The following is a 21,508-nucleotide window of genomic DNA, read 5'->3' on the forward strand; positions in this document are numbered from 1 at the left end:
TTCCCTCATGTGACAGGTTCACTTTATTTTCGAGAAAACATCTGTCAAATACTCAAGTCTGCATAATCATAGTTTGTGGTTTGTCAGTTGTTCTTTCAAGTAAAAATAGTGTTCCATGAAAAAAAATCAGTTCAGTTTGCAACTCAAGCGTTGCACTTGTGTTTTTTCTTTAGCAACAGTGTGCTTTGGATATACAGCAGAAGTACTGTGCATACTTCTTATTTGTCATGTAGAATTAAAAGAAAATTTAAATCAGTATTTGAGATTTAATAAAATTGATTTTTCCCTTTTTATCAAGGACTTAAGAGAAACTGGCTTTTTCTTTTTTGAGTAACGAGTGCGCCTATTTGTGAGTAATAACAATGAATTGCTCACACAACTTGGTGCCACTGCCTTGATTTGTGTGCTAAGATGCAGCAGTTTAATGCATTGTTGTCTCGTATCATCAGTGCCAATATGACCACGGTAGAAAAGGCAGATGACACCTTAGTACTATTATGAGAATATATTTTACTTAAGGACCTCCTTTCCCTCCTAGGGCCATAGGGGATCCCTGAGGATCCATGGACTCCACTTGGAGAACTGCTACTATGGAGGAAAGCCACTGGATATAATAGAAGACTTAAATTTGAAGTCTCGCCGCCATTTTTTATTCTTATGATGATATACTTCATTTCTCACAATGTCAGTTATCTGTCTCTTGTATCAGATAGAGTTAAAAATATCTTGCCTTGTGTTTTGCTTTTGTGTTGCTTGAGTTACAATTGATAAATTATGAAAAAGCTCTAAGTTTAAGTTGTTGCTATTTCTGAGTGAGTTTCTGCCTTAGCTGGTTTGGTTTACTTGTCAGTCACGAAACAGTAAACACTCTAGATAGTTTCATAGAAGAAATTTAATCCAGAGGAGTAGGTTCTTAAAGAAATCACTGGAAGCACGGGAGAGAGGATCTCTAGCTCAGCTTTCAGAAATGACTCCTGGATTCTTGTGGGACTCGCCAGCCAGGGAAGCTCTCCCTCTGCCACAATCAGGAGGGTAGTGAGTGAGTGAATCAGGAGGCTGCCTCTGGGACTCCTGGGTTCAAGAACATGCTTCTGTAGCTGCAGCCCAGAGAAGAATAAGCATCCAAGATTAGGTAACTGCCGCTGAGCTCTGCCCGGACTTTGGAATGCAGAGTCTAGTTGCCGCTTCTACTCTTATCTCTTGACATCCCTGAAGCTGGAAATTGGACACTGGAATGCCACTGTGGAACAACCCACATCTCTTCAGTCATGCTGGAGAGAACAGCCAAAAGCAGCAGGAGTAGGGCTTCCCCCTCACTCTGCCTTCCAAAGCTCCTGTTAGTGCATCCAGTTGGTGGAACCTAAATTTTATCCAGAACCTTAACTGCACGTGAATTGGGAAAATAGATTTGTTTGTGTCTTTTAATCTTTCCAGCTTCTATCGTTGAATAAAGCATACTTGGAGGATGAGAGAATGGAGTCTGAGGGCTAATTGATCATATCCCCAAAACCTGTTTTTCTGCTGCTTGGTGATTTTCAAATTGTTTCCCTTACTTCCATTATTCTCTCTTTACTCACCTCTATTCTAGTCATTATTTAATGACCAAGGTGGTTCTCATTTTCATAAGGCCATTTCATCCCTCTCTAGTCCTGACTTCATCAATATTTAAGTTGGATTGGATAGTTAAACCCCGGTGACACCCATGTTCAGCCGTGGTCAACCTGTACTTAGGTCTTGTAAGCCGGACTCAGAAAGCCTTTGCCTGCTGATAGATCTAGGCATGCTCCATCATTTCAGTTACCTTGCTATGTGTTCTACATTTTACTTGACTGAATTTTTTTGGACCCTACTTACTACATTTTTGTGAGGTTTTATTATACTTTCTAAGAACATTAAAAAAAGAAATCTTCCATGGCCAGCTATTATTTCTAATATTTTTAATATCCTTGTAAGCTACCCTTTGGAGAAAAAGTGTGGATAACAATAGAAATAGGCCAATATATATTATTTATTTCTTATTAAGTGTGGAATATTCTTTTCTAGCCTCTGTATGTAACCCTATAGCTAGATGGTAAAATGCAAGCATCTTATCTCCCATCACCTACTCCTTTTTGTTTGTCTCCCTTTTATAAAATTCTAGGATTACAATGAAAAAAAATTAGTTTTTAACATGTCTCAAATACAAATAAAAGGAATACAGAACTTGTCCAAAATACCCAGAGGCAAAATCCCAACCACACAAAGATAAGGTAATAACAGATATGGTTTTTTCTTTCTCATCATATTGTTTTGTAATCCCCTACTTGGCAACATATTATGGTTCTTACCATTGTTTAAACAATAATGTGAGTATTATTGGCATCTTTTGGGTTAAGGAAATTGATGAATATCTACTGGGAAATTGGTTAAAAAGTGTATTTTCTGTAGGTGGTAATAGTTGTAGCCTTTATTCTTTGGAAAAAGAATACTTATAGCATCAAAACTATTTTCTTTGCTTAGTGTATTTCTTTTTGTGAAATGCAAACTTTTTTTAAATTAAAATTATTTAGTAAGCTGAATGATTATTAAATAATTCAGATGGTAGAGAAGTGTTTGAAATAGAAAGTGAGGGATCCTTACACTTCCTCCTCCATAACCCTCTTCATCAGACTTAGCCACTGTTAACAATTTGGCACATTCTTCCAGACTTTAAAACAATGTGGATATGAACGTATATGTATCTGCGGTCAGTTAGTTTCTGGAACATGACTTTTGGGAGCTCAGTTGTTAATTGTTGTACTTAGACAGCGTCTAGGGGTCGTGTGGAGGAACTGTGACGTGTGCACATTTGGATTAACTTCCAAAAGCGGAAATGCAAGTGTTTAATTACGTTAATTTCAAATTGTTTTGTAAAGAAGTTTTTTAGCAGTCTTCCTGCTTATTATATACTTTTAATCAGGGACTTCATAGTAAATATTGTTTCCTCTGTAATGAAAAATATTTATGCCCTTACTGCTTTCAGCTATATTTCACAGAGAGGAACAGTGTTTCGAAGTATGTTCCATTTAAAATGTTCGTATTCTCTTCAGAAAGGATCTTATAGAGAATTATGTTGGTGCTGACTTTGGTTTGAAAGGGTATAGAGGGTGTAAAGTCTCCATGATAAGAATTACCTTTCATTCTGTTTGACTTTCCATTTTGAGAAAGTTAGTTTTGCTTTTCAGATGTGATTGATCTCACTGGAGATGATGAAGATGATCTTCAGAGAGCAATTGCCTTGAGTTTGGCGGAATCAAACAGGGCGTTCAGGGAGACTGGAATGACTGATGAGGAGCAAGCCGTTAGCAGGTAAAAACATAATTTATATAAAGTGGATATAAGTTCTATTTATAATAGAAATAATAATTGGCTTTAATTAATTTCAAGAGGCACAAAATATACTTTGTTATTCTAAATGAATCATGAATATATTTCACTATTTTTTTTATATTTTACGTAACCAAAATTTTCAATTTTCTAGTTCCAATTGCGTTTGAAGCTTAGATTTTTAGGACTTTGGAGTGGCATTATGGGCACTAAATTTAGGTGTATGTTTCAATGTTTCTCTGATTTCTTTTTTCCTCCTAATCCCTTTTGGATACATCGTCCAATTCAATTTATAGTCGTTTATAGAAGGCGTCTGCAGACATTTTCCTGTAAAAGGCCAATGGTAAATATTTTAGGCTTTGTTGACCATATGGTTTCTGTTGCAGTTACTCAGTCTGGTGTAGTAGAAAAGCAGTTATAGATAATACATTATTTAATGAGTGTGGCTGTGGTCCAGTAAATCCTGATTTACAAAAATAGGCTGCCAGCTGGATTTGGTCCATGGGCTGCAGTTTACCGACCTCTGATCTATAATATGGTAGTATGTTTATAGGGTTTTTTTTTTTTTTAAAGAATTAGGCAAGATTCTAAGAGATGTGATAAAATGCATCTTTTGATTTAATAAGGAAAACTTTTTAGTTTAAAGCAATTTGATCTACTGAAGGATCAAATAAATAAATTTGATTTTATCACAAAAGAATGTTGACTAAAAAAAACTTTAAATTATAACTAACTGCAGTCATGTGCTGCATAATGAAATTGTGGTCAATGATGGACCGCATATATGATGGTGGTCCCATCAGATTAGTACCATATACCCTAGGTGTGTGGGAGGCTATAGCATCTAGGTTTGTGTAAGTACTGTCTAGGATGCTCACACGATGGCGAAATCACCTAATGATGCATTTTTCAGAATGTATCCCTGTCGTTAAGTGACGCATGACTGTGTAATCTTCTAAACAACTCTTTGCCAGCAGTGATAACTCTGTCTTACTGAAGAAGAAATATATCTTTTAAGAGGTTAAATGATTGTCCAAAGGTACGCAGCTAAGATGGGTCTCACGACTCCAGTGTTCTTTTCTCTGTCGCAGAGTTGTTTGATAGCAGAATGTGCCAGCTTCCTCACATAACTTCCCTTGGCACAGTATCAATAGTATATTTCTTTCTAAGTAATCTGAGATTACTGTATCGTAGGAGTTGTCTCAAAATGCTATGTTTAGCAAAGGCACATAATTTTTATTAGTAATACTTTTTAATGTTTTTAAATGATACTTCGGAAAGTACTTTTTAAGACATTATTTTAAGATGGAAAGACAATTAAAAGTCATTATTCTCTTTCATTGCAGTTAATAGTATTTAACACCAGTAATTTTAAATGAAAGCCAAAAATACATAAACTATCTTTAGACATTTTAGTTAGGCTTATTTTGTAAAGGATTTGGAGAAATTATAAAATTAGGTCTTGTCTTAAAGAAATAGATTGGAATGAAATAATTATCTTGAATATTATAAAACTTGACAGTACTTCAGCTTTGTTGAGAAATATTTGAATCATGAAATACATGAGTTGGATTTCATATTTAAGGGGAATGATCTATTATGTAAAAAAGAGGTAAAACAGAATATATACTGTGTTACAAATATTATTTTAAAGAGTGTACTTTTTATGAATTTATAGTAGTATATAAATTTTAAAAACTCTGGAAGCTTATATACCAAATGGTATCAGTAGTTTTCTATTATGTGTTTTCTAATTAAAAGAACATGTACTAATTAATTAGATAATAAACAGTAGAAATAACTTAAAAGTTAAGGGATTAAAACTATTCCTAATCTGTTACTAAGTTCAATGTATATGTTATATATTGTTTTAGATACTTATTTTTGTCCAAATGGAAAAGAAAATAAGATAATGCTCTTTTTTATTCTTGGTCTTTTACATTTTAATGTACTTTTAAAATAGTATATATTTTATAAATACTTTTATTGTAGATAACATTACAGAGATTTGGCATAGTGTAATATGCTGTAAAATTTTACATAAAATTATACTCTGTGGAAGTAAAAAGTCATATTAATTTACTGTTGCTAAATGTTATTTTTTTGTTATGTGTAAGTTTTACAATTTACAGTTAACAGTGTCAAATGCAAAATAGGCAGTTAATAAGCACATATGTAAATCACATTGTATCAGTAAAAAGGAAATGTCAGGATTCTAGCTAAACATTTAGCAAAGATGTGTTTGTTTCTATGGGTTTTATTAAGGCTTGGAAGTCTAAATTCGAAAGGGAAAATGATGCAAATTATATATCATGCTTAAAAGTAAATTTAACTACTTGTTCGTTACCCAAGTTCATATGACAAAATCTTGCCAAAATAAAATCCTAGAATCATCTGACTGTGGTTATATTTCAATAGATATACTTTCATATGAATTCACACAATTGGAATACTACATTATTATGTATAATTAGATGAGATAAAGCCTATCTTTTTATATCTTACAATCCTGTGTTTAGGCATTCATAAATTTCATGGTAAAATTTTTTAAGTTGAACATCTTGGAAGTGTAATTCTTAATATAATTACTCCTTAATGTCTGCATTGGATGTATTATATTATAGTTATCTCTTGGTTGTCATTGCTTAGATAGAGAACAAGTAGAGTATGGTTAGTTGAAATTTACTAATGAGCTACATTGGGACTGGTTTGTGTCTCTGGCATATTTCTTGTGAAAATGGCTTGCCTCGTGAAATGACTTTGAACTAGCTGGATAGAAGGTAGGGCTAGGTTCTAGTTAAAACCGTTACAAAAAACACATCTCCAACTATTTCAAGAAATATAGTAGACTAAGACACATTTTCTAGTGGAAACAACCAGAATTTTGTGTTGTTTCTGTTGGATATAAAATATTGTAAAATTTTACTGAAATCAGGGTGAAAGCAGGAACCCAAAGAAGTAAGTTCAGCACACTGAAAGTCAGTTTTTGACATGATAATATTTGCTTGTATATAAATTGGCTTATGTGTATAAACTTCAGTTATGATATCCTTGTTGAACGTGGAAGAAATAAGTCAAAGAACATTGTGTATGGTAAGGAACTTTAATAGGAGATCTTGCCCCTTATTAAGTTGTTTGTCAAAGGGCGACATATTCACAATAAGGGTAAATCAGAAGTATCCCCCTCTTTCAGAACTCCTAGAGCACTACAAAGATGGTTACCTTGGCTCTGAAGGGTGCTGTTGGAGGTGATGAGACTTGCCCCTGAGAAGTTGTACCATGTTTCGCAGCTAATTTGTGTCACTTCAATGGTCCAATAAATACCGACTTGGGAATTTAGTTTTAAATGGTGTTGGATTTGTGTTGTCCATAGGTCCTGGCAGAATCAAAAATGCGTTCTCTCTCTAGGAAGTTGTCTTTATCCTTGGCCTCAAAGAATCCCCTTCAGTAACTTTAGAAGTTCTGCAAGTTCCACTAGTCAAAATTACCAAGCATAATTGGAAAAAAGTCACTGTGAGAATCAGCAAAAATAATAGGCAGCAAAAATGCGCTCATGTGTTTAGATATGGTGATCGATAGAACTATACTTTAGCTTTTAAAGGAGACAAGAAATGCTTGAAAATATGACCTGACAAATTTGAAAAAGAACTGAAAATATATTCTGAAAATGAAAACCAGAATTACTGTAGTAAAACAAAATGTACAGGACCTAGGTTTAATAGCAGATTGGATGTAGTTAAAGGACATATTAGGAGACTGGAAGATATATGAGGAAAAATTATCCAACTTCCAAGACAGCTAAAAAGATGGAAAATATGGAGAAGAAAGTGAGTAGGTCTAACACACATTAATTGGTGTTACACACGAGGAGAGGAGAGAGTGGGTTAGTCAAAATTTAAAGAGAGAATCACTGAGAATTTTTCAGAAGTGAAAAGATAACCTGTAATTTCATGAGGCCCAACAAATGGCAGTCAGGAAAATTAAAAGAAACCGTTACGCAGATTCATTATGGTGTTAGTCCAGAGCACTTAAGACTGAGAAAATCTTGGGCCAGCCCTGGTGGCCTAGGGGTTAATTTTGGTGTGCTCCTCTGTGGCGGCCTGAGTTCAATTCCCAGCTGTGAACCTACATCACTCCTCTGTCAGTGGCCATGCTGTGGTGGAGGCTTACATACAAAAAGAAGAAGATTGGCGACAGACTTTAGCCCAGGGTGAATCTTCCACAGCAGAAAAGAAGAAAAAAAGGAAAAGACTAAGAAAATCTTAAAAGTTTTCAGAGAAGAAAGGTGGAAGTATCCTAAAGTTAGTGACAAATGAAACAAATTGACGCAGCAATAAGACACATGAAAATAAGAAAATGATTTTCAAAAATGAATGGAAAGAAAATAACTGCCAGAATTTTATACTCTGAAACTGTGTGGGGTAGCCTCACCAACGCACTTTTCTTTGTGATTAAGGTTTCAAGGGCAGTTCTGAAAGACAAAGATTATTACTATCCCTCCTGTTTCCATGTTTCCTACACCCCTAGACGTGGGGTGCTTATATTGCCTCCACTGCCACAAAATCTGTGTGTCCCAGTAATTTTACCTTTTTTCCCAGTAATTTCCTACTTGTACCTGACTTTTCCTCCAGAAGGGCAGGTACAAGAGGAACAAAGACATTTTTATAAAATTAACACGGACTCGTTGTGCCTCCCACTTTGCCACTGTAGGGGAACTAGGTGAGCAGTGTACTCAACCAAATAATGGTTATCTTTGCATTCTAAGACCATTCAGTTCAACACAGAAATCCAGGTATCTGAACTGGAGTTAAGTCTGGGAGCCTCCTGGAGGGTTTACCAACCAGGACAGCCTAGAGTTGCCCTTTGGAGAAAGAAAAGAGTATCATATCCAGGAATGGTTAGGGTAGAATTCTGAATTTTTAAGTTGGTCTCCAAAGCTCCTCTCATTTTCATTCTGATCATTACCTGGGAAGCAGCTGTGAGGGGGAGCTGCCCTAAGAATATGTTTGGAACAGGAGTAAGTGAGGGAGGCAATTACAGCCTTTTTAAAGTTGATTTATGAGGAAAATTCTAATGCTCAACAATACCAGTTGTCTGGATGATAGGGAGCATAGGAGGTCCATTGACTGCTTTGACTATCATTCCTTTTTGAGTGTTTTTTATGGTAAGAGGTACACCAGTTCAGATTACAAGTGGTCTGGAATGGTTGAAAATATGAAGCATATTAGTTCTAAGGGCCAGAGTTGCCTGATCAGACTGGAACAGCACGAGTGTCACTTGAAAAAGTGTCAACAACACTGAAGTACCACTGATAGTCCTAAGAAGGATTGGGGCAGGAGGGGGCTGTTCAAAGGTTTGATATAGTCAGTCTGCCAGGAGTGGGCAGCCACACCCCATGCAATGTGGCCTCCTTCACCATGAGAGAAACAGGTCAACTTTTGGCAGGAGTCACATGTCTGACATGCAGTGGTAGCTTCTATGTTAGAAACAGAGAGTCCCTTAAATGGTACTTAGTATATGATTGTGGACATGTTGCTGTGGTGGATGTGATGATAGATTGAAGCAATGGTGGCGATCTGGGTAGTGCAAGCTCGAAAGTCATCTCATTAGAGAACAGGCACCGCTGTATATCCATCACAATGGCTAAAATTAAAAAGACTGACAATACCAAGTGTTGAGCATGTAGAGCAACTGGAACTGTCATAGACTGTTGGTAGGAATGAATAATGGCATAACCACTTTGGGAAACTGGGAATTTCTAATGAATTTCAACACATACTGTGCTAGGACTTAGCATTTCCACTCCTAGGTGTGGACCCTTGAGAAAGGAGTGTAGAGTAGCTTTATTGATAATAACTAAAAACTGAGCGACCAAATATAAGAACAGAATAGTAAACAATGGGTGGTATATTCACACAATGGAATAGTAAGCAATATAATGGAAAACATTTTCCTGGTACTGGCAAAAATGTGGAGGAATCCTCAAAGCAAAATGCTGAGTGAAAGAAACTTGACATAAAAGAGTAACTGCTGTGTGATTCCGTTTACGTGATGTTTAAGGAGAGGCAGAACTAATTTATGGTGATAGAAGTCAGGATGGTGATTATTGAGGGATGGAGAAGACGGCACTGTTGGCTGAAAAAGGGCATGAGAGGCTTTGCTGGAATAATGGAAATTTTCTATATTTTCGTCTGTGGTGGTCACATGGGTGTATACATACCTAGAAAAATTTCACTGAACTGTCCATTTAAGATTTCTATATCTTATTATATGTAAATTATCCCTAAAGTACTGCTACCAAGAAAAAAAGAACATTTAGCTATGTTGATTAATAATCAATATAAAAAAATTATATTTCTATGCATAAGAAAGAATGAGAAAGTGAAATTTTAAAAGCTACCATTTAAAACACATAAAACTATTAAAGACCAGGAATAAATCTAATAAGAAATGTGCAAATACTCCAAGAAAATTGTTAAATATCATTGAGACACATTAATGAATATGTAATGATTGGAAATATAGTCTATTTCACAAATTGGAGGACTGAACGTTGTAAAACTGATCAGTTCTCCTTAAATTGACTTACAGTTTAGTGTGATCTAATCAAAATACCAGTAGGTTTTTTTTTTTTTTTCTTTTAAGACTGGCACCTGTGCCAACATCTGTTGCCAGTCTTTTTTTCCTTCCCCCCAAACCTCTAGTGCATGGTTGTATATTCTAGTTGTGGCACGTGGGACACCGTCTCAGCATGGCCTGATGAGTGGTGCCGTGTCCTTGCCCAGGATCCGAACTGGCGAAACCCTGGGCTGCTAAAGTGGAGCGCGGGAACTTAACCACTCAGCCCCAGGCCAGGTCCCGCAATAGGTTTTTTTGAAGGCAGTCAACAAGATGATTCCCTCCACTCTCTTTCTCTCCTTCTCTCCCTCACTTCCTGCTTTTTTCTTTTCTTTTTGGATGATCTGTACAGCTTAAATGATAATGCTTGTTTTCCAGTGAGTATGCTGCTTCCCCAAAATGGACTTAGATAATCTAAAGTGGAATGTTTTCAAGATTACTGCTATAATTCGGTTTAAATAACAGTAGAAAACAAAGTAAAACAAGCAAACCCTCCCCCTCCCCAATCACTGCAATAAAATTTCACTGGGAAGGTGAACATTTACCCTAAGTTCTCTGAACATTCAGTATGGGAGAAAAAGAGACACAAAACATTTTGTCGTCTTTTTCTATTGCTGAATGCCATGGTCATGACCAGTGTTGGGAAGATAAGAAAGCAGGTGATGTGTAGGGGGTTTGGTTTTTGATTGTGGCTTTTGGGGTTGCCTCTCTGGGCATTTTGTTATAAGCTGTTTCTGAGCTCTCTGAGATTTGCATTGTTTTTTGTTTTTCCTTTTTTTTCTTTCTCTCTCCTGGCAGCTTTAATGCCTAGAATATAGTTATTACATACTCTTTACTAGTTTAAAGCCTGGCTGGTATCACTGGCTTTAGTCTGGTGAGTCCAGGGAAGGGACCCTTATGTAGAAATTGGCGTTATAGAAAGTTTATGTTCATTAAACCAGTACTGGACTATAGAAGGGGTCAAGGGCTTGGGAATAGAGTAATATTTAGCTGGAGATGGGCTTTAGCTAAAAAATAAGAGAGGTATAACATCATCTAACATCTTAATCATCCATTTACTTTAAACACTCGTTTAGCCCCTATATTTATCATGTAAGCTCTAGCGAAGAAACAGATCTGTGTTTCTACCCTCCACATGCTAATGGGAGAGACTGAGTAATTAATAAATATTTTTGGTGCAGTGTAATAGATGTGTTTGTAAAGTCCTTCATGATCCTGGAGGAGGCGGTAGGAGGAAACCCACTGAAGCATGTTGTAAGTCCCCGGTGATACAAAACTGAATGAGTTGTAAGCTCTAAATCAAGGAGATCACAAAGTCATGGCATTCTTTCATCCACCGTCTTTTAGTACCATAATTTCACCATATGGTGTGGCTAAGCAATTTATAATAAACCTATTTCTTTAACACCTATACTTTTGTGATAATGAATGATATTTACCATATGACAGAATTGAGTTATATGAATAATTATATATATGTACACATATACACACAAAATATAATTTAGGAAATGGATATTCTTTTATTTTTGTATCTTAGGTAACTTTGAGAAGCAGTGAGCATGTATCTCTTGAGTCCTAATCAAACAGTTATTACAGTTTGTACCTAATTTTACCTCTGTAAAAAAGGGTACATAGGAATGCTGGGGAGATGGTATCTTCAATTTATATCCTTGACTTTCTTTCCCTTCCCACTTGCTTTGAGGAATAGTATAACAAACAGTGCAGGCAAGCTACTTGGTCCTAGAAAGTACATTTGAGGCCATACATTCTCCCAGTCCTATGGGGAGAGATTAGGCAAGGGAACCAAAAAGTTTACGTAAGTTAGCTCATTCCATTAATGTAATGTTTAACATACAAATTTGTGTGTAAACATACAAATCAAGAGGTGTATTTTCTTTGTAGGAGAGGGGCAGAAAAGGAGGGTGAGGGAATTGATTGCATCAAAACATTAAAAAAAACCTTCCTGGATTTTAGTAATCTTAACCAGATTAGAATAAGAAGAATATCATTATCTCAGGGCAGTCTGGATTGTAGATTTGGGTTGGGTCGTTGACATTTGTGGGCAACATGAGACCTAGTTTAAGTCAATCTGGTCTTGAGGCTGAATTTCCTTTTGTTATTACTTCGTGTGACTCATATATGCATTTTAATTTTTGCAGATTGGGTGTATTTTGTAGAAATTAGGTATTCTCATGTTTTTCGTAACAAATGTCTATGTGACCCATTGCCTGGTCGTTATGATGGATGTGATCTGGTCTGTTGACATTATTAAGGGTTCATTTCTTAGTGGTATTTTATTATAATAGTAGGTTAAAAATATGTAATGGTAGAGGTTTATCCACCAGGAGATTCAGGATTGAGTGTAGTTTTCCTAGACTTTTGACCAGTTTATACTTTTACAGTATGTTGTAGAATCCTCATTTTAAATGGTGATTGTACATGCCCCCAGGTGCTGGTCAATTGCCGGATGCCTCTTCTCTCTCTTGTGTATGACCTCTGGCTCTAATTCTTCTTTCCTGTTTGTGGTATTGTTGCTTCTTCCCCCAGAACTCATTGCTTGTTTTTGTTCATTCATCTTGAATTGCCAAGATACAAATAAGATTCCTTTATTTAAACTTCTAAATGTACATGTGCATTACAAAAGGAACAAAACTTTCAAATGAAAACACTCCCGTTTGTGAAAGTCAATAAGAAATTAAATATACCTTTCTATATACAGCAGTCTTTGTGTTACATATACCTTTTGCATACTGTTAACTTTTCTCTTTTGAGCATAACCTAGTTGCTTTGTACATAATCCACTGTATTATTGCTCTTGTTTTGTATTATCCTGAACTGTGCCGTTGAACAGTAGGAAGCCTCTCAAGTTGGCTCTGACTTTTTATCTTCCCTTAGGTTCTTGAAAACTTGCTTTCTGGCCACAGTGGGATGTTCTAGATAAATTCTGGTTTTCTTCTGACCCAATTTATCTACCTAAATACCTTCCAAGAAATTCTGGTATACTTTAGTAGTAAATAGTTTAAGAGAAAAAGCCCAGGGGTGGAGGGTGCATGTGAGAGTTAGTTTTGGGGCAGAGAATACTGCTGCTAATGATGGATCACACTTAAAAGTGACAGAGGTGTAACCTGTTTATTTTTAAGTATATAAGGTTACTTTGACCTTTACATTTTAACAACTGTTGTTGTTACTTACTTTTTTTTAGTACGTGGTTTCGTTGTGTCCCAAAGAAAGACTTTATTCTATTTTCACATAAGTTATTTTAAGTAATGATGATTTGGAGTCCTGTTACATTGTGTCTAATGTCATGTTGCAAATACTGCAGTGAGAGCTAATACAACAATTCACTTTTTCCCCATCATTAAGAAATATAGCTATATTATTTTGACATTGATCTAGTCGGGCAAAATCTTGAGCATAAAGATGATGTAGCATGAATGAGATTATCTCAGGAAGCAAAAAAATTGGAAAAACTCATTCTTGCTGAGGTTTTTGTAATTAACATAAAATGGGTTAAGACACCTGAATATTACTTAAGGCTTATTTAGAACACTAAGTAACACATGTCTTGAGCAGGCAGTTTTCCAGCATGTAATTTCTTGCTTAAGAGCAAGAAAAACGTCATTGAGCAAAGTAGCATTACTCTTGCTGCGTTTAGATATATTTAAGATATTCTGTAGGCTGAGTTTATTTTCAGGAGGTTAGCCTTTTATTATTCTGACGTGTAGATATTTGTTTCACTAGATTTTTCACTAGGCAAACTTTTGGGTGAAGAAGTGAACACTAAGTATTCTCTGCCTTTATTTGACTGTCATAGAGTCATAGATATCTAGAACTGAAAAGAATCCCAGAGTTTACGTTATTTAACATTTTTTATAGGCAAGGAAATTAATGGTCAGAGGAGTAAAAGTGCAGTTTGTCCAGTTTTTGATGTTTTCTTGATGACTCAAAGTAATTGTTATAAAAACTAGTCATTATGTTATATTTTAAATATATGCTTTAATAAAGTGATTACTCAGAAAACTTGTCTAGGTGCTATATTCCTGGTACTAAACTTGTAATTGGTTGACATAATTTAACATACTTTCTATATTATGTAACATTGTCTTTTTGTGTTTGGAATTTCATTTTTCTGAGGAAAACTGCATGTCTCTTTATCTGTTGGCATTGCCGCTGCTATATTCTTAAAGAAAGCTAACCTCTACTTGAGTAAAGTTGGCATTAAATATTACTTCCTCAAATACGTTATCCAGAGCTTAAGTAATTAAAATAGTTAGTTTGTGATATGCTATTTCCTAGGGTACGGCACTAGATTAATACTTTATTTTTCTTTTCATCATTTTCTCCCCATGGCTTAAGAGTTGTTGAAGCCAGCATAGCAGAAAATAAAGCCTGTTTGAAGAGGACACCTACAGAGGTTTGGAGGGATTCTCGAAACCCTTAGGATAGAAAAAGGCAGGACAAAGCTCCTGTTGGACTAAAGAACGTGGGTAATACTTGCTGGTTTAGTGCTGTTATTCAGGCAAGGGTCTTTTTGCAGATCTTATTTGGTGGGCACGATAGCAATAGAAACTGGCTTGGGGTTGTGTTTCTTTTACGTTGTATACTTGAAACATAACTGCAGGCTAAGTTTTAATATGCCTTTCTATCTAATAAACTAGTTTGGGGATTGCAGTATTCCCCACCCCACTCTGTTCCTTCTCCCAGTATGGAGTTTTAACAATAGAGTACTATCTGTGCTTTATTTGAAATTATTTTGAATTAATTTCCCCTCCTTCCCGGCTAAGAATTGTTGTCAGAATGTAAAGAAAATATTTTTGTATGTCTTGCAAATTAAGGGAAGGATGTAACCAAGATGTGAAATTAGAACTGCTTTTTTTGTGATTAGATTTATTTGTATATAATGGAAAGTGTTATTCATAGAATTATAGTCATTTAAATACTATTTTTAATACAAGGAAGCATTTCATTTGAGGAGGGTATAGATTGGCAGATAATTCTCAATGTATAGGTGAAAATGATGTAAAGAATAAATATTGATGACTCAAGAATAACACATGTTCCTTCTAACTTGGGAAGCCCTTAATGGAATGTTTTTTGAGCCCCTTATTCTAAAATGAAAAATCTTTGTATGCATAGATATCTGTCCTCTTCTCAATTTTAACTAATTTTCTTTTCTTTTTTTTCTTACTCTTTTATGTGATGAGTATTGTCATAATTCTTTACCATTCTCAGTTAGACATTAATAATGTTATTAGATTGCAAAACCTTAACAATCTCCTTAATCTATGAATAATAACCCTTTAGGAAAATTAATATTTATGTTTATTTTGCTAATACAGTAGAATTGTAGCTTATTAATTAGTGTTCCTGATGAGTACTTTTTAAATCATTAGATGTAGGGGCCGGCCCAGTGGCACAATGGTTAAGTGCGCATGTTCTGCTTCTCAGCGGCCCAGGCTTCGCCGGTTTGGATCCCGGGTGCAGACATGGCACCACTTGGCAAAAGCCATGCTGTGGTAGGCGTCCCACATATAAAGTAGAAGAAGATGGGCATGGATGTCAGCCTTCCTCAGCAAAAAGAGAAGGATTGGCAGTAGTTAGCTCAGGGCTAACCTTCCTCAAAATAAATAAATAAATAAATAATAAAATCATTGGATGTCTATGCCACTTCTTTTTATATTAAAAATATCTCTTCATCTGTAGCTTTCCAAACCTGTATGTATGACAGTGTAAATTTTCATGTGATATTAAAGCAGCTAACTTGGTTATGTAGTTCATTTTCTATAAGGTTAATTGTGTTCTGTAGGATATTAATTTGTAATTTTACCATTTTTTCCACTTCAGTGCAATAAATTTCAACTTTTTCCCCCACTTTTTTTGCTTCTGGCACATGATACCATGCAATTTGAATTCCTTTAGCTTTCTGGATTTATGCCTCACTCTTCAATATACTATGGTAAACACTAGTTAGCATGTAGTATGTATGTATATTTGTTTTCCAAGCTCTTGAAATATTAAGGAATACCTGGATTAACCTAAATCTGTAATAATAGCTTTGTTCCTAGCCTTGATTACACATTAATTATTCACTTACATCCCAACAATATCTAACATTTTCTTTGCTATCTTAGAGTCTCTTAGATCTTCCTGATAGGCTATCTTGCTTTACTTTACTTGCACTATTAGTAAGGGGTTTTACATTTCACTGTCCAATCTAAATTTTATAATTTAGACATCATTTTAAAATATGAAGCTCACTGTGAAGGCTGTGATCTGAGTGTTCATGAATATGCTTCGCTGCCTCTATTTGGACAAGTGGATGCTATCTCTGCACTATTATGGCCAATAAGTGAGGCTCATTGATTAGACGCTTCTCTTAGAAAACTTTAAGAAGAAAGAAAGTACTTGGAAATAATCAATATTTGTTTCTTAGAAGAGGAGTTCTTTATTTTTCCACAGCGTATTGTAAGAGGCCTGTTTGAAATGATAACTAAATTACTATTAATAGGTATGGGGATCATAACTTATCATTTTCATAGGCTAAACTCCTCTCATATCTTAATGCAAATTTGAATCAGTTGTCTGTCTATTTCTATCTTAAGTGTTATTTGCTGACCTTAGATTTTGCTTTACATTTCAAATTTTTGGTGTTTTTTGGTAGAGAGCAGAATGAACTAGAAAAATCGCTTGTTTTCAAAATTTGAAGTAATTTTACTAATTTTTAAGTTTTATCTTAGATTAGTGGCTACTTAACTGGTAGCATGGCTTTACCACACTCCTAACATAGGCAAGTATAAGGTTTTTGGAATTACTTATTTTTTCTTTTGGAGAGATTTAGACACCTAGGAGAAGTAACCTCTAACCTTAAAAAATTTGAATTATAGTGAATTATTAAGATATTGACTTGGGGATTTGGAAAAAAATGTTAAGCGTCAAATTTTGGAAAATTGTGGATGGGAAAAAATTTGTCTGAAGATCACTTCGTGGTTTTGTTTTTTTCCTTACTATAATTATTCTATTTTAAGTAGTTTTTTATTTTCATCTCTAGTAATAAAAACTTTTTGTTTTTTCATTTTCTGACATTATTCCTTAATTCCATAGACATAATCTGAGATATAACAGTTTATCATCATAATTGGAACTTCCAACTTATGAAAGAAAAGTTGGGCAGGAAGTCTGTATTAGTGTTGGAAGTGTTTTATTATATTTTCCAAAGTGAGTTGGAGCTTGTTCAAACTGTGACGTAAATGTACTATAAAGTTTCAATTACAAATTTCTCAGGGATGGAATTTACTTAGTTGGCAGGACTTGTAGGAAGCAACTGGGATTCTTTTCCTTCTAAGTATATCTACCAATTATAGAAGGTTACTGAGATTATAAACTGCTAACTTCGGAGTAGGTAGTGGGAGTAGGCTACAAAAGGTAGAGCTTTATTGTACTTGTTCTTTTAGCTATTGGGACCGATAATTTGGGAGAAAAGTGGTAGAGTATCAGAAAGGGATTATAAGAAGCAAAGAGAAGATTTTACCGAGAATAGCTTAAATAGTCTTTTGGATGCTAGCAATATTAGCCTGACTGTCTTTAGATTGAGCATCGACCCCTTATCTAGTCAGAACTGTTTTAATCCTGTTCAAATGAATTTTTATGTAAAAAGTACTAAGTGGGGCTACTTTCTCCACTAGGGTATCCGTGAATGAGGTAGTTATTTAGAGGTATGTATTCTCCTCTCTCTCTAGTTTGGAGTGTAATCCGTAGAGTCTCAGGATGATCCTTAGCACCTTTCCTATTTGGATGCTTCTGAGATGCTCAGAAGTAAGGTGCTCATGCTTCTCAGTTTGCCTGGTACAGTCCAGTTTATTCCTCTTGTAGATCCACTAGTGCCTGTTAATTAGTCATAAAGCCCTCTTTCATCCTTGGATAATGAAGGATATGGTCACCCTACTCATAAATCATGTAACTACAGGTTGACTAAAATACAAGCATCCTGAGGGCAGAGAACATATCTTCTAGGTTATTGTTCTATACCAGTATATAGTACAGTGTCTGACACATTGGAGGAGCCTTTTTAAGTAATTATTGAATGAGTGAGTGAATGAACCAAAAAGGACCATATATTATTTATGGTGGAATTGAAGACTTTAATTGCTTCTATCACCCTAATGCTGTATGGGATTGAAAAGATGTGGCAAGTTTTCAAAAAATCTCAGGATATCATTTAACATGTTTATTCACATTTCTTGCTCTTATCTCTTTTATCTTCATCACAGAACGTAAGTACATAGTTCAAACAGAAAACCAAAATCCCATAGCAATAAAAGGCTTACAGTGAAAAACAACATTAATCAGCCTCAAACCTCCCTATCTCATACTCCTTAAAGGCAACTACAGCCACTTCTAGCTGTTTCTATCTCATTTTTCTAAATGACATGCCTTCCTGCTGAGAAGAATGAGGATTTAGCTCTTTCATTTCAGCTACCTAGAATTGCCTTTCCTTTCATCTCCCAACATAACTCATATTACAAGTTAAAAATAGTAGTGTTGATGTTTTCTGTGACTTTAAATATTACACTGATTTACTACGACTACCCCTTTGAAATCTTTTGTTTTCCTGGAATTGTCAATTGCCATTATTTTTCCTTTCTGTTTTCTATATACTTGTTCTCAAAATTTTCTATATGCTCCAACATCTCTGTTATGGTCTTATCAATAATATGTTTTATTTGCTCGAACATATTAGATCCATTTTTAGGGGGGTTGGGGGAGTACTTTACCACAGAAGATTGCCCTGCCTCAAATCCAGACTGGATTGTGATTCTTTTTGTTTTAAGCACTGTTGCTGGCTTTCCAGAAGCAAGTCTAGAGAAAGGGGATCCGGGAAGGGTCGATTGGGGCTCAGTTTGCGAGTTTATACTTAATCCTCCTATTTGTAGCCCAGAATCTCATCCCCTCTCCCTACCATGACACACACTGTGACTGATTTTTCTGAACCTCAGTCACTTAAGTTTAGTTATATCCAAAGACTAAACTTTCTGTATCCCGCACAAGGAGGTAGTAGTTGTCTGATCTTCTGGGTCTGGGAAGGACAGAGGGATTTGATTGCTCTGTATACAGACTTTCATCTTTTAATCAGGCCATCTACGTTTAGTCCCTACCTTACCTTGAAACTTACGTGGTACCATTTCATTTTTTTTTTAAATCTACCAAGGAGAATTTATCTTGCTTCTCCTTGGTATCCTCCATTACAGACAGTTGATATCTTCCTTTGCTCTCTTGTCATTATTCTTTTTGTTTTCCACAAATTGTTTGAATTCTCATCTCTCATAGCTCTCTGCTGTTAGCAGGAGTTTAGCCAAAGTCCATTTTGGCAAGTGCTCTTCAGAATTCACATTTTAGCTCTAGACTGAATGAAAGGGTACTTGTTTTCAGTGTGCATCAATCATAAACACAATTTAGGCAGTAGTGATATTTACCCTTTCCCACCCCTTTTGGAGGAATATGTTGACCACTACTATTATGACTGTGATTTAGAGTACAGAGTGTTTTGGACTTAAAAAAGTTAATTTCTATGATTTGTGTGATGGTCACAAGTTCTACTTCGGGTGATAACTTGTTAGGTTGTTCTAGACCATCTTCTTGATCATAGTTTCCTGGACTGCAAAACAAAACAAAACGAAAACAAAAGCAGCTTTTTGAAGACATCACATAACCCTAAAGCAGTGAGTAATTTTGAGGCTAAGCTTTGAGAAAACAATATGTTCAGAGAGTAAGCTTCACATTTTGGGCTGATTTTATTCTCGAGGCAATTCCAGAAATAGTTCTGAATGGCTGGGAAGCTAAGCAAAGTTTTGCACAGATTTAGAGCCCTAGTAAACACCTCAGACTTTCAGTTAGAATTATAAAGGGCTGGAACCTAGGATTAACTGAGACCCGAAAATAAAGCATGCTTTATAGTTTCTGAATTCCACCTTCATCTCAGAATTGATTGGATGAAATTGATCTTGGATTGCAAATGGCCTCACTCTTGCTTCCTGCCAGAAGCAAATGTAAATTCTTTTGGAAGATAATATCATCATTGAATTTTCTCCGGTTTGTCATGTATAATGTCTAGCACTCACATCAGCTGTAATCAGTCATATCAGCAAATAAGATGTGTCTAAAAATTAATAGAAAATAATGGGCAATAGAAATATGCCTACAGGAAAACCTGAAAATTGAATTGATATAACTATTAATATGCTCAAGGAATTAAAAACCAGAATGAGGATTTTTTTTCTTGATTTTTTTTTTTTTTTACTTTATTGAGGTCTAACTGGCTTTTAACATTGTGTAACTTTCAGGTGTACATTATTATATTTCAGTTTTTGTATAGATTGCATTGTGCTCACCACCAATAGTCTAGTTTTTATCCATCACCATTCACATGTGCCCCTTTGCCCATTTTGCCTGCCCCCTATCCGCTTTTCCTCTGGTAACCGCTAATCTGTTCTCCTTATCTATGTGTGTGTTTGTTTCAGATTGAGAATTTTGATAGAAAACTAAAAACTATTAAAAAAATAGAGATTTTAGAACTGAAAAATATAACAAAGTCACAAAATCAATGGATGAATTATAGCAGCATATTAGAAACAGCTGAAGAGAGAATTAGTCAGCTAGACAGTTGGTCTGAAGAACATTTTCAGATTGAAGCCATGAAATGCAGATAAGAGCATATAAGAGATTTTGAACATGGTGAATAGTACTAACATAGTGTATTTGTGGTTCAAGGGAGAGTAAAAAGAGAATAGGGCAAAAGTAATATTTGAAGAAATGACTGAGAGTATTCAAAACCTAATGAAAGAGATTGAGCTACAGATTCAGGAAGGAATAGGAATCAAGTAGTATGGACATAAAGAATGCTGTGACAAGGCATATGATAATAAAATGGAAAAAACTATAGACAAAGAGAAAATCCTAAAAGTAGCCAGTTGGAAAAGATATATATCACCTCTATGAAGGAGCAAAAATAAATCTAACAGCTGACTTCTCAACAGAAATGCGATCTTTAAAGTGCTGGAAATATTAACTGGCCATATAGAATTCTAGAACTAGCAAAAATATTACAAAAATGAAGTAAAAACAATTTTCATTTTAGCAGATGGTGAAATAATTCACCACCAGCAGACCTACACCAGATGAAATTCTACTGGGTGTTCAGGAAGCAGGAAAATGTTCTCCAGCGGGAACTCAGAGCACAGAAATAGGACTGGGATTCTCCTAATTTGTCCATATTCTCTTTCCAATTTAAATTCCTCATAAGAACAGCCCATACTTTGCCCCCTTACTTATATCTCATTTCTTCAGTACTTATTACTGCTGTTCTTCTCCCATTCTACTGAAAAGATGGTTTTCTAATTGAGAAATCCAAAGGTTGTTTTTCCTGCCCTTACTTTACTGGAATGTGGCAACCTTTGAGAGTAATGCTCATCTTGTCCTTCTTAAAATTTGCCAGTATTCTTTGCTGTGCTTCAGAATCTTCTGTGGTACTTTGTGTCTTTGTTGAGAG

General features: G+C 35.3%; 1 protein-coding gene across 8 annotated transcripts in view; it reads left to right on the forward strand.

The window, feature by feature from the left end:
* The window catches only part of LOC138916617 (ubiquitin carboxyl-terminal hydrolase 25-like), a 93,371-nt gene that overhangs the window by 46,006 nt on the left and 25,857 nt on the right, over positions 1–21,508 (forward strand). For 4 of the 8 annotated variants that reach the window (XM_070229572.1, XM_070229568.1, XM_070229569.1 and 1 more), the window contains 2 exons: positions 3,204–3,327; positions 14,323–21,071. In XM_070229572.1, coding sequence (XP_070085673.1) covers positions 3,204–3,327; positions 14,323–14,407 — 209 coding nt within the window. In that variant the 3' untranslated portion in view covers positions 14,408–21,071. Of the gene's footprint in view, positions 1–3,203; positions 3,328–14,322; positions 21,072–21,508 lie in introns of those variants that run through there. The other 4 variants (XR_011423893.1, XR_011423894.1, XM_070229570.1 and 1 more) reach the window with 1 other exon arrangement.

Source organism: Equus caballus, chromosome 12, assembly GCF_041296265.1.
Source record: "Equus caballus isolate H_3958 breed thoroughbred chromosome 12, TB-T2T, whole genome shotgun sequence".
NCBI lineage: Eukaryota > Metazoa > Chordata > Mammalia > Perissodactyla > Equidae > Equus > Equus caballus.